Source organism: Cervus canadensis, chromosome 1 (assembly GCF_019320065.1).
Source record: "Cervus canadensis isolate Bull #8, Minnesota chromosome 1, ASM1932006v1, whole genome shotgun sequence".
Taxonomy (NCBI): Eukaryota; Metazoa; Chordata; class Mammalia; order Artiodactyla; family Cervidae; genus Cervus; species Cervus canadensis.
In genome coordinates, this window is record NC_057386.1 from 64,121,993 (window position 1) to 64,139,832 (window position 17,840).

General features: G+C 40.0%; 1 protein-coding gene across 7 annotated transcripts in view; it reads right to left on the bottom strand.

The window, feature by feature from the left end:
* ARFIP1 (ADP ribosylation factor interacting protein 1) overlaps positions 1-17,840 on the bottom strand; it is a 128,774-nt gene that overhangs the window by 66,795 nt on the left and 44,139 nt on the right. For all 7 annotated transcript variants that reach the window (XM_043484511.1, XM_043484509.1, XM_043484510.1 and 4 more), the window contains one exon: positions 14,740-14,841. In XM_043484511.1, the coding sequence (XP_043340446.1) occupies positions 14,740-14,832 (93 nt within the window). In that variant the 5' untranslated portion in view covers positions 14,833-14,841. The remainder of the gene's footprint in view (positions 1-14,739; positions 14,842-17,840) is intronic.

Consider the following 17,840-nt stretch of genomic DNA (forward strand, 5'->3'; position numbering starts at 1 on the left):
ACTGACTGAAATAACCTCATTTAGTAGTATTATCACTACTATTTTGCAAATGGGAAAAAGGCCACACAGAAATAGGACTAAGCATCAAAAAACAACATTAATTAATATATCATAAATGTAAATAGCTACAAGCAGTTTATTAGAAACCCGGAATTTATTTTACCTAGTATGTTTTCTTTAAACAATTTAGTTAAGAAATATCTATTAAAAATCATTATTTCAGAATCTGCTCAAGTTTAAACATACTAATGCAAATACATTCTCCACTTGTAATTTCCTACTGGTACAAAATAGACAACAACTGTCATTCTATTTCACTTATATTCTAGTGTCACTTAAAATCTCTTGTCACAGGACATCTTTTTCATCTGTGTAGTGTTTTGGGGCAGAGAAGGCAATGGCAACCCACTCCAGTACTCTTGCCTGGAAAATCCCATGGACAGAGGAGCCTGGTGGGCTGCAGTCCATGGGGTCGCTAAGAGTCGGAAACGACTGAGCGACTTCACTTTCATTTTTCACTTTCATGCATTGGAGAAGGAAATGGCAACCCACTCCAGTGTTCTTGGCTTGAGAATCCTAGGGACAGGGGAGCCTGGCAGGCTGCCGTCTATGGGGTTGCACAGAGTCAGACACGACTGAAGCGACTTAGCAGCAGCAGCAGTGTTTTGGGGGGGCACTTTGAATTAAAAACACTCTTTACCCTCACTTTTACTTACTTCCTATTTTAAAAGCAAATCTCTGAGTCTGTTCATTTTGCTGAATAAATCATCTTTACCTTCCCAGTTTATTTTTTAATATACTAATGTACTAAATTAATGGTTTCTAGTTTTAAATATTAGTGATCCTTTTATTTGTATTTACATTAAAACCACATAGTAAAAACCAGATAATCATCACTTACAAAATAAATAATGTCAAAGCACCAAGATACTTCTTAAACTTTGTGAGTCTGGTTATTGAGGTCAATTATTTATAGAGTGGTTTCCCTAGATATTGCTTTGCTACAAGTCTTGACAGCTTTTCAGCTCTCAGTAAGTAAAAAAGTACTGAAGACATCTCTCAAAATATGACAGATAAAAAACCGTAAACAACATACAAAGGGGAAAAGAGGTTCAAGAGAGTTGTGTTTACTGTATTCTTAGAACTTAACTGAAAGAACTCTACTCATTTGAATCATCTGTCCTGTCACAAAATAGTGTGTAAATTTCCAAAAAAGAGATACAGTAATAGTAGTTGGGAAGAGAGGAGACAGTAACAAGTTCAACACTAAATTTGATGTATACCTCTCACCACCTAACTTTTCAAGAAGTGAAGGGATGCTTCCATTTTGTCATGTGTGGTTTCTGGAAGAAACAACTTCTAGCTGTCTGAGGATAGTACATTTCACGCAAACCTCTCCCAATGGTGTCCCAAGGGTCCTTTACTCAACAAACAGAAAGTTCTTCCAGAAAGCAAGCCGCCTGTCCTTTATGTAAAACAGCTGTAAAATCTGAAAAGCACCAAGGCTCCTTTGCTTAAATTGTTACTAACAGACGGAACCTAACCAGAAGTGGTATGAATTGGTCCACTCAGATTATGAACAGAATTATCATTTTGATAGCTGTCTGACTGTTAAGTTGCTCCAACACAAAATGATCTGCTCTATGAGAGAGGAATGCATGACTTGTGAGAAAACACTCAGTACTTTACAAGCTTGTTGAAGGCTCTCTGTAAAACACACATTCTCTAAGTAATATAATTTAGCCCCATAGTTCACAAGAACTTTAAAATGTGTTTTTACATAACCCTTAAATTTTTTAAATGTCTCAGTGGTAAGGTTGTGACTACCTTAGTAACTTTTAAAATAGCTGCTACTGCATTTTCTTCTAGTTTCCAGAATGTATTTGGGAGACAATGAGCCTATTTGCAACCAACAATGTAAAATCCCTACTTTGCATTTTTATATTGCTCACATTCAACTCAAGGTTTAAGACTTTGCAAAGTTGTGCTTAACAACTGTACAATAAAACAGTATAAACCCGAAGTTAACTTTCTATTCAAGCTACTAGGATAATACTATAATACTGGAGTATTTAATAGTTTTTAAAAATAAATCTTCAAACAATTAAAATATAATGCTTTTGTCAAAAAAAGTTTCACATATAGTTTCTTTTCAAAGGACATAATTTAATACTTGTAGTTACAGCTTCCATAAAGTTGTGACGGGGTGGCTCATTTGCATATTTTAACAGAGGAAAGAATAAGTATGAGGTACTCATGCCTGGAAAATCCCAAGGACGGAAGAGCCTGGTAGGCTGCAGTCCATGGGGTCGCGACGAGTTAGACATGACTGAGCGACTTCACATTCACTTTTCACTTTTATGCATTGGAGAAGGAAATGGTAACCCACTTCAGTGTTCTTGCCTGGAGAATCCCAGGGATGGGGTCGCACAGAGTCACGACTGAAGTGACTTAGCAGTAGCAGTAAAAATGTAACCTTATAATTTAGCATAGTAATCTACTTTTGAACTAAAGTTAGTACAAAATTAACAATTAAAAAACCAAATGTTCAGCAAATTTGCTTTAAAATACACATCCTTAATAAGATGCACAACACTACAATGAAGCAGAACTAGAGATTTATTAATGAGAATTCCCTTTTTACTTAGAGAGAGGAGGAAAAAGCTTAAAAGGGAGGAATTTGCTAGTCATGCATTATAACCACCAACAATCAGTACGGGTTCTCCAAGTAGTCTATAAACTACAGACTCCCTTCCCCCTAGTTTCCTCACGCTGCATTTTCCCAGTTTTCCTATCTGCCTCTTTAAAGATGGCTTGGGGTCCTTTACTGTTTATCTACCCAGAGCAAAGTCCAAAGTTTCACTTCCCTTCTTCCCGAGTTCCTAACTGAACCATCTCCCTTGTCTCTACTCTCCTCAGCCTTGAAACTGATTCCCTGAACAGTAGGCAGAAACAACTTTCTAAAATGCAAATGCCATGAGGCCCTTCAAGTTTTTACATCATTTTAGGTAAAGTCAGAACCTCCACATGGTTCTGAGGTTTTACGGAACCTTATCCCTACTTACCTCCTCAGGCGCACTTCTCACACCTCTGCCCCCATTTTCCCCACTCCAACAATGGTGAACTTTCAATTCTGTGGTCTCCTACTGTTTTCAGGTCTTCACAGTTGCCTCTGATGGGACTACTCTTTATCCTTCTTCTTCTGGTTAGCTCATCCTCTGGATCTGGCTTGGAGAGCAATTCCCTAACCGGTCATACCCTTCCTCTTACACCATGCTATACCAGGCTAAGAACATCGCCTCTCACATGGCATCAACATTATTTGTCTGTATTCTCTCCTTCTCAAGACAGCAAGCTCCCTAAGACCATCTATCTTACTCCTTTTTGGCATTAATAGCATTTAGCACATACATAATACTAATACTTCATTTAATTTTCTCAATTTACACACCTTATCCCATTCTTCAAAATGGATAAAACCTTCCATAGCATTTATATAATTTCAAAAGAAACATCGAAAATTTTGTGTTACATATTCTATGAACTCTGGTAATTTAAAATCCCCTTTGGTTGTTTTAACAGTTAGCTACTTATAAGGAGTATCTGCCAGAAGCAAAGCTGTTGTTCAACAGACTCCCACATTCCCAATTCGGCTGTAAACGCAACATCCTGAACCTCCTCATGGTGTCCTCTCTTGACAATTACACTGGGTCAAAGCGCATTATTCTCCAACATTCTGTTTATCAAGTGGGCAGAGGGAGGGTCAGCATTTTCTCAGCTCTCCACTGTAAACTACCAGTTCTCAAACTTTAGCCTGGGTAAGAGTCATCTGAGAAAACTACTAAAAACGCACTCTTCTTAGCTGCCTGCTGTAAATCCTGCTGAGCTGGAGTGTGGGGCCCAGGAGGAGCTCTGCCGTGGGAACAGCCTTCTGCCCCTGTGTAGCTCACTTCCGCCCCTCAGCGCCCTGCGGATGGCCCAAACTACTGCACTCCATCACTTAACCTTCTTTTCAGCCAGTCCAGGGCGCCAACACACCCAGGTTTGCTGTTCTGTCTACAACTCCTACTATTATCCTGGGTGTTCCCAACGTTTTGCACGCTATATTGGGCACACTTTCAGGGAATGATTCTATGTTGTCTGCAATTCCTTCCAAACTAAGCTGAGTTTTCATAGCTCATCAAAAATATTCTACTAATGGTACAGCATGTATGTTGCTTTTTAAAAAAATATAAATCGTGAAATACTTGAAATAAAGTCTACTGCATGAGCCCATCTACCTACATTGATGTAGAATGATGAACTGAAGTAATAACAGTCTGTAAAGATGTATAATTTTTTTCCCCTCAGTATGCTTGTAGAAAGCCTAAGGTAGGTAGTTTGATTCAGATTTGGTGATTCGTGGTTAGACAAGGGGCCAAAAAAGTGTAATGGCACTCAATACTCAACTCAACTCAAAAATATACTCAACTAATACAAAACACCCAAACCCACACTTAAGTGTCAGATACAATGCCTCTCATCTTTCACGCCCAGTTCTACTTAGGCAACTGGAACTCCCAGGGGCACTCTTTGAACCTTGTCATTGCTCAGGAAGCAACACTTTTGGAATTTTAAACCTAACAACTTATTTTACAACCACAGTCTTCTCCCATATCTGTTATTCCAAGTGATCCAGACAGCAAGTCTCCTGGCTTGCCTGCTTTCTCCATTTTATCAACACACACACACATATATGCACACACAGTCTCAATCTCACTTCTCTCTCCCTCCCCCACCTCCCTCTCAGTCACTCAACAAACTTTTAACAAGAACTTAAAGCATCACCATCTTCTGACAGTTTACTGTCTATTCTCTTGGTCCCACCCCAACCCCTGCATGCAGACTATTGTCTTGATTCTAAGTAGTACTGAAGTTTGATAAGAATGAAATCATGCACCAATTTGCATCAAGAAAATTCCAAATTCATTCAAAAACTATTACTGTGGAAATATTTTTATGTAACTACATTCAAAACAATTTCTTCTAGATAGGGAAAGCTGTCCATGATAGCATTTGTTTATAAAGGCATAATCTAAAAATTATAATTAAGATACACAGGGCTTCAGCCTTTCATTAAAAATTATGTTTATTCACAATTTTCTATTTCCCAAACAGGAATACGAATCCAGAGTTAATTTAACAGATGTATATATAATAAACACATTTTAAAATTTAATTTGTGGTAACAGCACTAAGAATATATTCTATATTTAAAAAAGTAAATATTAAAATGAACCTATATTTGCAAGGATTAAACAATCCTTGAAAAACATTTGCCTACCTTTAAAAGTGTCCAAGATATACATCTGGTAAAAACTGGCCTTAGGGAAAAGCCCTCATCAAATGTGACTGAGCTACTAAATTTTTCAGATAACGCAGAAACATTCATCACACACTATTCAAACTACAAGGTAGGATGACTGAGGTAGAAAATATGTTACATTTAAGTCAAACTAAAATTCAATCTTTTATTGAAAAATTACTGTGATCCATAAGCTGTACAGTGTGCATATACTATTTCTGTCCTAAATGTAATTGCAAGCTCTTGGGAAAAGCAGATACATAAATGGACAGTTACATTATTAAGGTGAGGGGGGGAAATATGTTCAAAACAGGCTCTTATAATTCCTATTCTTCTATTCTTTCTCAAGTCTTTAGGCTGCTAAAGTATATTATCCAAACTGGTAAGTACAGGGGAATGGAGAAGCAATTTAACAAAACAACAACAAAAAGAGTAAAAGAAAAATAACAATAAAAACTTCTGGAACAATAAAATTTCCAGCAGCAACAACAACAATGACGATGATGCATGCTGGAAAATTAAGGACACAGGATGTGTCCAGTCTAAAAGTATATTTCTTCCTGTTGTTCCAGGGAACTCTTGAAACTGTGTTTCTAGTTCTCATTCTAATATTTGTTCATTCATTCACCAAACATCTAATGAAAGCCCGATTATCAATTACATGTAGCACTGCTGCCAGGCCCTGGAGATAAGGTAATGAATGAACATTCCTGACGACACTGTACTTATAGCCAATCACATAAGTTTTTGGTATAGCTAGTCAATGTAGGCAATTCCATCATAACCTCAGGGCCCCTTTTCCTCAGCTGTAAACTAAAGTAGTGAGATCCAGGGATCTTCGAGGTACTTCTATTAAATTAACATTCTGTGATTTTCAAAACTTGTAGACCAGGAATATTTAAGACATAGGGAACCCAAAGATCCACAGACAGAATTCAAGTGATCCTAAACTACTTGAAATTGAACACAAGATTTGGCAGTTTGGTATATATGTATGTTTTTCCAGAGACAAGGTCCATAGGTGGAAAAAGGTAAATTAGGAATTTTAGTTTTGGGCCTCCCAGAGGAAAAGTTTTATTTTAGCTTAGGTAATTTTTCTAAATCTGCCAAATATAACTTAATTCACAAGAAGTTTCCATTTAACTCACAAGGAGCTAATATTTGCTTCTTTAAACTCATGGTACAAATTGCACATTTCTAACCTAATATTTTGACTAGCACTATAGGACTGATGCTGAAGCTGAAGCGCCAGTATTTTGGTCATCTGATACAAACAGCTGACTCACTGGAAAAGTCCCTAATGCTGGGAGAGATGGAAGGCAGAAGGAGAAGAGGGCATCAGAGGATGAGATGGCTGGATGGCATCACCGATGCAATGGATATGAACTTGGGCAAACTTCAGGAGATGGTGAGGGAGAGGGAGGCCTGGAGTGCTGCAGTCCATGGGGTCGCAAAGAGTTGGACACGACTGGGTGACTGAACAACAATATAAAAGAATAAATTATAAATAACATGTAGCTTTAAGTAAAAGAATAATTTGTATTCTTTAGAGATTAAAGTTTACACTACTCTTTAAAAAATACCAACTGCTTTTTAATTTAGAAGCAAAAATAGTTTTGCTGTAAAGAACTGCAATAATACTAAGATTATTATCTTCTTCTCTCTTCACATAGCTGCTGCCCCTCTAAGACAAGTAACAAACCTTGAAGCATTAACAGATGTTAAGCTGCTACCAGGGAATTTCTAGGGCAAATTCTCCCATTGTATCCTCTATTTCAATGTGAATGTTGAGGTAAAGTCCACCAGGGCCTCTCATAGTAGGAGAATAAGAATAAGAAGGGAAATCAAATGAAAAATGAAACAGCGGCAATTAGACACAGAAAGAACAGAAGCATTTACACTCTCACTGACTGGGCCACAGTGACACCAACTGGCCAGCCAAGTTATGACAACTTTTTGGCTTGGATAGTAAAGAATCTGCCTGCAATTCAGAAGACCCAGATTCGATCCCTGGGTGGGGAAGAGCCCCTGGAGGAGGGAATGGCTACCCACTGCAGTATTCTTGCCTGGAGAATTCCATGGACAGAGGAGCCTGGCAGGCTACAGTCCATGGGGTCGTGGAGTCAGACACAACTGAGCAACTAACACGTTCATATCATATATATATATATATATATATATATATATATATATATATAATTTTTATAAGACTTTATACTTTTTAAAGTGTAATATGCATTAAATAAAAGCCATTATGATTTATTTCATTTTTTATCAATCGCAGCCCTGTTTATAATAGCCAGGACATGGAAGCAACCTAGATGCCCATCAGCAGATGAATGGATAAGGAAGCTGTGGTACATATACACCATGGAATATTACTCAGCCATTAAAAAGAATTCATTTGAACCAGTTCTAATGAGATGGATGACACTGGAGCCCATTATACAGAGTGAAGTAAGCCAGAAAGATAAAGAACATTACAGCATACTAACACATATATATGGAATTTAGAAAGATTGTAACGACAACCCCATATGCAAAACAGAAAAAGAGACACAGAAGTACAGAACAGACTTTTGGACTCTGTGGGAGAAGGTGAGGGTGGGATGTTTCGAAAGAACAGCATGTATATTATCTATGGCGAAACAGACCACCAGCCCAGGTGGGATGCATGAGAAGTGCTCGGGCCTGGTGCACTGGGAAGACCCAGAGGAATCGGGTGGAGAGGGAGGTGGGAGGGGGGATCGGGATGGGGAATACGTGTAAATCTATGGCTGATTCATATCAATGTAGGACAAAACCCACTGAAAAGAAAATAAATAAATAAAGGGGAAAAAAAAAGATAATTTACACTGTTGTGAGTTATATAATTTTAGACATCAAGTATGTATAAAAGATGTATATTAGTAAAACATGTTTTTAAAACTAGAAAACTCTAGTTATGAGGTAGTTTTTTATACAATCTCTTTACTAGTCTACATAATGCTAAACAATACATTATACACACTTTCTCTATGAACTTTTATCTATTTGAAAACAGAAACATGAATTTGATGTTAAATATTGATACAATTTCCCTTTTATTGCTCAGGAAAATAAAGTAGTGTGCCAAAATGTTGGCAAATATATGCCTAACAGATCTTGAGTATAATTTATTTAAAAGAGTCAAAAGATGCTACTGAAATATTGTTTTCACTCATAGTAAAAGGGATCATAGAGGTGATTTTTATTTCAAAATATTAAATATGTAAGAAACTCTCATGATATATTTTTTCTTTCATAAGAGCAGGTATAAAGAGAAACAAGCTTTATGATGTTGAACTTCTTTACGGAGGTAAAGTGGGGTGTACTGGTTGACTGAATTATTGCTTCCAAGGAGTCTTGCCTACTGGTAAGTGAAGTGAAAGTGAATGTCGCTCAGTTGCGTCCGACTCTTTGCAACCCCATGGACTATGTGGTCCATGGAATTCTCCAGCCCAGAATACCGGAGTTGGTAGCCTTTCCCTTCTCCAGGGGATTTCCCAACCCAGGGATCGAACCCAGGTCTCCCGCATTGCAGGTGGATTCTTTACCAGCTGAGTCACAGGGAAGCCCAAGAATAATGGAGTGGGTAGCCTATCCCTTCTCCAGTGGATCTTCCTGACCCAGGAATCAAACTGGGGTCTCCTGCACTGCAGGTGGATTCTTTACCAACTGAGCTATGAGGGAAGAATTTGGCCTACTGGTAAAGTTCATATCTATTAAGAGGAGACTTCCAGGACATTTCCTTTTTTCCTTCTCTATCCCTCAATAGAAAGTGAAATAACATTATAGGGGAATCTCCAAAAAGAGACATTAAGTAAGAAGTTAACCTATAAAGCAGCAAGTTAACTGGCTTTGACTATGTAAGCAAAGAACTTACACAGATATATGAGTTAATTCACTTCACTCTAAAGAGTCTAAAATTAAAATTTGAAAAGATTAAAGAAAACTTATCAGTGATACTCAAAGGCAAATTAAGGTACTTAACTAAAGACTCATGAATAGGTTTAAGGTACAAAGTAACCCTGAAGAAGAAAGAAGCTAGAGGAATTACCAGGTACAAGGCTGATGCTACTATTTATTTCAGACTTAATTACTCTAGTAAGTGGGTAAGACAGTGTGGTATCACTGCAAGGATAGACAAAAAGACCAAGAAGTAACACAGTTAGCCAAGTACTACAGCTACACATATATGATCACCTGATTAACAGCAAAGGCCCCTGTGTGGAGAAAGAATTTTTTTTCAATAAACGATGCATATCACATGATACGAACATGGGAAAACATGAGCCTTGACTTCTACATCATGCTACACACAAAGTTCAGGGGGGATCAGAGACCTGTGTGTGAGAAGTAAGACAGAAAAACTTCTAGAAGACGAAGTATCTTCATGATATGGGGACAGGCAAAGATACAAGGGTCACAAAAATCACTCAAGGGAGGGAAACACTAATAAACTGGACTGCATTAAAGTTAGCCTTTGGTCATCTAAAGATACCATTAATATAGTACAAAAGCTAGTTACAGACTGGAGGTAAACATCTGCAATACACACATCCATACAAATGACTTATGCCCAGAACATATAAAGAACTGCTACAAATGAACTAGAAAAAGGCATAACAGAAAACGAGCAAAGGACTTGAAAAGGTACTTCATAAAAAATAATATTCAAATGGTCAGTAAGAATCTGAAAATATGCTTGACGTCATTAGTCATCAAGGAGATGCATGTTAAAACTACGAGATAACTACTATGATTTCATTAGAATGGCAAAAACTTAAAAGTATGACAATACCAAAAACTGGTAGTGATATGGAACAACTAGAACATTTATTCACCACTAGCAGGACTGTCAACTAATTTGATCATTTGGCAAACTAGTTGACAAAATGTACCAAAGCCAAATGTCATGTACACGTGACCTGCAATTCCACTCCAGGGTAAATACCCAACAGAAACAGGTGATCATGTACACCGAAAGACCTATACAAGAATGGCCACAGCAGCTTTATTCGTAATAGGGGCAGACTGGAGACAACCTAGGCATCTCCTATGGCTGATTCACGCTGATGTTCGACAGAACAAACAACAAACTGTAAAGCAATTATCCTTCAATTAAAAAATAAATACATTAAAAAAACAAACAAAAAAACCCACCGGAAACAAAAAATAAATAAAAGAAAAAGAAAATAATAAATTTAAAAAACAAACAAACCGAATGGATAAACCAATTATGGCCTATTAACACACACTGTGGAGTATTAACACAAAGGAAAACTGTATTACAACGGAAGAATTGGTGGTGGTTTAGTCGTTGTTGTGTCCCACTCTTGCAAACCATGGACTATAGCCCGCCAGACTCCTCTGTCCACGGGATTTTCCAGGCAACGATACTGGAGTGGTTTGCAATTTCCTTCTCCAGGGGAAAAGAATTAAATATTGCCAAAGCAACAACAACAATATTACAGATATAATGCTGGGTGAAAGTCAGTCAGAAAAGAGTACACTTAGTATAATCCATTTACATGCAGTTCAGGAGGAGTCAAAAGCAATCACTGATGACAGAATGAAGACAGCAGGAATTACTCTAGAAGGGAGGAAATGTATCACCTAGAAGAGGGTAAGGGGGCTGGGAAAGACCTGGAGATGGTCTACATCTTGCTGGTGGTGGTTCCGCTGAGCTGTACACTCAACATCTGTGCTTTTTACTATGTAAAAGCTATAGCTCAAAAAAAAAAAAAAAAAACAACAACAAAACCAAACACCCCAAGCTAAAGATGGCAGGCGAATCTTCAAAACAATGCAGCATTCTGTATGTGCTGCATTCTTCTTAGACAAACAGCGTCATCAGACCGTCTACAAGAATATCAACTCTCTGCCGGCAGGTGTTTCTGTCATGTTGTTGTGAACCAGGCAGTCACCCCTAGTGCCTGGTGTACAACATACACTGAATATCTGCAGGATAACTTCACAAAAAGGAGCTGTTACCAAAAATAAGACAAAGCAATCATTAACTAAAATCCTGGTATAATGAGTTATTTAATTTAATAGAACTTTATAAAGCTATTGGTAGAGTGTCTAATGATGGTAACTTGAGTTTCCTTAATATGCAAGTATATCTCAGTGCTTTCAAATACCAGAAAGACTAAAATCTGAAGTGAAAATTTCCTCTGAGTGCTCAGAATTTCCACCTGCCAAGGCAGGGTACACAAAAGATGACGGTTTGATCGCTGGGTCGGGACGATCCCCTGGAGGAGGAAATGGCCATTCTGGTGTTCTTGCCTAGGAAATACTACAGACAGAGAAGCCTGGCAACCATGGGGCTGCAAACAGTCGGACACCACTGAGTGACTGAGCACACACAGCTGATTTACAACGCTGTGTGAGTTTCAGGTATTTCAGGTATACACATTCTGTCAGCACTTGGTACTGGCCCACGGGTCCTTACAAACCAAATTAAAACACTTGCAATTAAAATAAAAACACATCCCAAGCTTGAAGACACATCTGTTTCTTCTAAATGACTTGAGGCAAAAATAAGTGAAATAGAGTGGAATTTCCCAAAAGTCCATTAAAACGATCCATCTGAAACCAGAGGAAAGTTTCTCCCTACGCCTGGCATTCGGCAATGTCTGGGTACATTTGTGCCTGTCAACTATTGGAGGGGCTACTGGCATCTACTAGGAAGAGCTCAGGGATACTGCTGACCACCCTACACGCACAGGCCAACCCTCCACAAAGGAATTTTTCTGGCCCCAAATGTCAATAATACTGGGAACGAGAAATTGTGATCTAAAATATCACCTTCTGGGGACTTCCCTGGTGGTCCAGTGGTTAAGAATCTGCCTTCCAATGCAGGAGACATGAGTTCAATTCCTGGTCGAGGAACTAAGATCCATCACGCTGTGGGGCTAATAAGACCTTGCACCCCAACAGGAGAGCCTGTGGGCTGCAACCACAGAGCCCACACACAACCACAGAGCCCACGCACAACCACAGGGCCCACGCACAACCACAGAGCCCCGTACCATGACCACAGAGCCCACGCACAACCACAGGGCCCATGCACAACCACAGAGCCCAAGCACAACCACAGAGCCCCGTACCATGACCACAGAGCCCACGGCACCACCACAGAGCCCACACACAACCACAGGGCCCACACACAACCACAGAGCCCACACACAACCACAGGGCCCACACACAACCACAGGGCCCACGGCACCACCACAGGGCCCACACACAACCACAGGGCCCACACACAATCACAGGGCCCACACACAACCAAGAACCCACACACGACCACAGGGTCCACACACCACCACAGGGCCCACACACAACCACAGGGCCCACACACAACCACAGAGCCCACACACAACCACAGAGCCCCGTACCATGACCACAGAGCCTACACACGACCACAGGGCCCACACACGACCACAGGGCCCACGCACCACCACAGAGCCCACACACAACCACAGAGCCCACACACGACCACAGGGTCAACACACGACCACAGGGCCCATGGCACCACCACAGGGCCCACACACAACCACAGGGCCCACGCACCACCACAGAGCCCCATACCATGACCACAGAGCCCACACACAACCACAGGGCCCACACACCACCACAGGGCCCACACACAACCACAGAGCCCACACACAACCACAGAGCCCACACACAACCACAGAGCCCACGCACCACCACAGAGCCCCATACCATGACCACAGAGCCCACACACAACCACAGGGCCCACACACCACCACAGAGCCCACACACAACCACAGAGCCCACGCACCACCACAGGGCCCACGCACCACCACAGGGCCCACACACAACCACAGGGCCCACACACCACCACAGGGCCCACACACAACCACAGAGCCCACACACAACCACAGAGCCCACGCACCACCACAGAGCCCCGTACCATGACCACAGAGCCCACACACAACCACAGGGCCCACGCACCGCCACAGGGCCCACGCACAACCACAGGGCCCACGCACAACCACAGGGCCCACGCACGACCACAGGGCCCACGCACGACCACAGGGCCCACGCACCACCACAGGGCCCACGGACCACAGGGCCCACACACGACCACAGGGCCCACACACGACCACAGGGCCCACGCACAACTACAGGGCCCACACACGACCACATAGCCCCGTACCATGACCACAGAGCCCCGTGCCATGACCACAGAGCCCACGCACAACCACAGAGCCCCGTACCATGACCACAGAGCCCACACACAACCACAGAGCCCACACACATCCACAGAGCCCCGTACCATGACCACAGAGCCCACACACGACCACAGAGCCCACACACCACCACAGAGCCCATGCCACGACCAGATAGAAGCCCATGTGCTGTAGTGGAGACCCAATGCAGCCAAAAATAAATATTCTTAAAAAATAAATGTTTAAAAATTAAAAATAAAATATTATCTTCTGTTAATCTAAAATAAAGAATTTTATTCTCAAATGTATGTAGTAAGAGTCCAATTTAAGCTGTACAATAATTCAAGTATCTTTCAACCATTACTTTTTCAAGAATATGAAAACTGTATTTTTAAAGTTATTTAACGTTGTACACATGTCAAATGTTTGACACATGTGTCAAAAAAGAATGTTTAACGGAAATATCTCCAGAAATAACTAACATCACTATCATTTCTAGGACTATATTAAGCATATTACTTATTTTAATCTCATTTAATATTAACATCACCATAAAAATAAAATTCTCATTTAGAGAGATTAGAATAAGTAAATATCTGCCCAAGGTTACATTGCTAGGAAAGGCATAGCTGAAATTTGAACCCACATTATCTCTAAACCCATGGTATTTCCATTTAAATGCATTAAATTTCAATTTCAAATGAGACACATCGAAATTAAACAGATTCCAAGTTTCATTTTCCACTGATTCAAATATGTCACTCTAGAAAGTAAACAGCAAAATGAAGAGGCACCTACATAGGAATTATATAGTAAGAAAAGAGACCAACATTTTAAAGGATAATCTATAAGTTAATATTTTTTCTTATCACAAGTAAAATGAAGTAGTTTTTTTAAAAAGTTATATGCCAAAATCATTAGATGCACTCTTGCTCTGATTATATAATAAAATTACAGATAGTAACATGAAAGCCTAAATGCTTTACTGGCCAGAAGCTTATTCTGGACAAATTACTAACATGACCCACCTAGTCATCCCTCCATAATAACATTAGATTCCAGAATATAGTCAATCTAAGAACACATTCCTATATCATGAATAAACTCTATTACTTTCATCTCAGCACCTAAGGGCTTATCATGATTCTTTGTATTGAGAGACAGAAGTGTTCTTACCCTATTAAAGCCATGTTCATGAGAGTCGTCAACTTCCCCATTACTAGTCACTGGGATTTCTGCTGCTGAATTTTTTGGAGATTCTTGAGCCATGGTAGACTCCTAAAAAAAAGAGGAAAGAAACAGTCATAAGTAACACCAAATCATAACAGGCAAATATTCAAAAGACTATATTCATGTTTATAACACACAAAAGCCACCATTATAGCCTACATCCTTATATAACAGACATGATACCAATATAATAAAAACACATTTGGCTTTTAAAACTGCATTCAAGTTAGATTTCTTGATCTTATTGTAGGTACCTTATTGTAGGTGCCTGGGGGCAAATGACACAAAAATTTTTTTAAATGAAAATAATGTCAGAGTATTACTGAAAATGGGCTTCCCTGGAAGCTCAGAGGGTAAAGAGTGTGCCTGCAATGCGGGACACCTGAATTCAATCCCTGGCTCAGGAAGATCGCCTGGAGAAGATCCTTCTATTCTTGCCTAGAGAATTCCATAGACAGAGGAGCCTGCCAGGCTATAGTCCATGCGGTTGCAAAGTGTCAGACACGACTGAATGACTAATACACATTCTGAAAATAGTTTTAACCTTACAGACTCCCTGAAAGATTCTTGGATCTACAGACCACACTTTGAAAAACACTGGTATGGACAAATTTTAAAAGGGCTTCCCAGGTGGTGCTAATGGTAAGACACGGTTCGATCCCTGGATCAGGAAGATCCCCTGAAGAAGGGGATGGCAACCCACTCCAGTATTCTTGTCTGGAGAATCCCAACGACAGAGGAGCCTGGCGGGCTACAGGCCACGGTGTCCCAAGAGTCAGACACAACTGAAGCGACTTAGTAAGCGAGCACAGACAGACAAATTTAACCAACACTTAGTGAAACTTGTTATGTGCAAGGCACTGTACTAGAATCTACAGAATATAAAAAACAAGGCAGTCACTGCTCTAGGGAAAAGAACCACTGATTCAGTGTGGGAGACTGACTGGACTCTTCAGTAAACACCTAGGACACTTAAGTATCTGTCCCTTTTTCTTGAGGATCCTCTAAAACTTTTGGAATAGCTATAGATTACATAAATCCTAGGGTCTTCCTAGGCCAGATTTCTATTTCTTGGCAGCTCTAGAAATGTTCTTTCAACAGATCCTCTTTTAATTACACTTCTACTCCTTATACAAACCTCCTTCTTTACCATGACAAATTTTATATTAATACATAATAATGTTTCTAATGTCTGACACAAAACTGAATAGACTACCTCTAGATCTTTGTATCCCCAGGGCAACAGAATACAGATCTAAGCAAATTAATACATTCCCTCAGGTCAGGTCCCTGAGGACAGAGACCGTCAGAGCCATCACTGTATCATCATATTGGCTCAGGGTCTGACAAGCAAGAGGTTCTTAACAAATGCTTACTGAATGAAAAGGATATGAGTCCATCAAGTCTGACTCACAGTTACGAAGGTGTTCATTACACACTTAGAGTGATCATTACACACTTAGGCTCCACACTCACTCCCTGGTCCCACCCATGGAGCATGCAGCCATATGTTTGTTACTTCTTATGAACATCACTGCAGGAAGACAAACTAACAAGAAATGTCTGAAGTAGCAAAACCAAAAAAAAAAAAAGTGAATTATCTAGTACCTCAAAATCAGTGTACTTAATTACTTGGCGACAGTTTTAATAAAAGACTTAAAATGTCAAACTGAAATCCTAATTGGTTAAGCCAATGAAAAAAGAACTTTTATAATAATGTCAAATCCTATTAATATCACATAAACATTTCTCAGAAAACTTAGTTTTCTTCCTTGCATTCTTCCTTGCATTCTTAAAATATCTTATAAAAAGTACTGGCTTAAAAAATGCCATATTTCAGAGTCTATCATTCCACAGGCTCAAAACTAGTGACAGAATTAATAAACTGAACATCTCATGTAAGCCTTGAAAATTGAAAAAAAGAAATTTCAGAGAGAAGATTTCAAAAAGCTGAAGGCGGGAAAACAAAACATTCCTCTGCTTTAGGCTGGATTCTGGGGAAGTCTCTGAATGCGTGAAGCTTACTGCAGAGCCCCCACTAACGTGAGTGAGGGCAGCAAGACTCGACAGAGCTGCAGTGCTGTTACAAGGCTCGGCCCATGCTACACAGAGACAGAGCTGAGGCTCTTTAAGTTGTTCCAAATCAAGGCAATGGGCCCAGGCCTTTGAGCCCTCACACCCACACCCGATTATTAGATGCAAGCTGTCTGCTAGACAGGGTGTAACTGTGGACAGTGCGGCTCTCTTTTGCAGAGGCGATTCCTGGAGAGACTCAGCTATGAGCCCTCAGCAGGCACCACTCCTGGAAGGAGGGTCCTGGTCCTGAAGCAGGTAACTCAGTCCCTCATCATGGCATCCATTGTATCTTCCTTATGATTATTCTAAAGCAGTATCTACTTTAAAAGGATTTGAAATGTCTTATTTAAATTATATCTGGCTACCTTTATGCATGTATGAAGCCTGGCGTGCTGCAGTCCATGGGGTCACCAAGAGTCGGACACGATGGAGTGAGTGAACCGAACTGAATGCATGTATTTGTGGACGTTCACTGATCTCTAATAAGAGAAACTGCCTCTTTCACAGTTCCCAGTTAAGAGGTGGCCACTGACTGAGCCAAAGAAGAATCCTTGACACAAGGCCTTGCAATTCACAGGTATGACAATAGGGCCTGGTTAGAAAATCACTGCCAATACAGAAAAGAGGAATTTCCTGAGCCATTCAACCTCTTTCTGAAGGTCTGAATTGGGGATACTGAGTGAATCAACCAACTAGGGTAAATAAAGACAAATAAAAGCGCAATAAGAGCAAAGAGTAGAATTATACTGATGTAAAGTCACAGCTTAAAAATTCACAAACTCTACTTGACAAGTGTTAGCAAACTTGTCAAAGTTTGCTGACAAAGTGTTATCTGTGTCTAGATCTTTTGTTTCTGAATTATGACCTTATAATCATAATAAACCTTGCTTTTATATTCTTTTTTATTGTGTTAAAAAATGTATAACATAAAATTTACCCTTTTATAACCATTTCTAAATGCATAGTTCAGC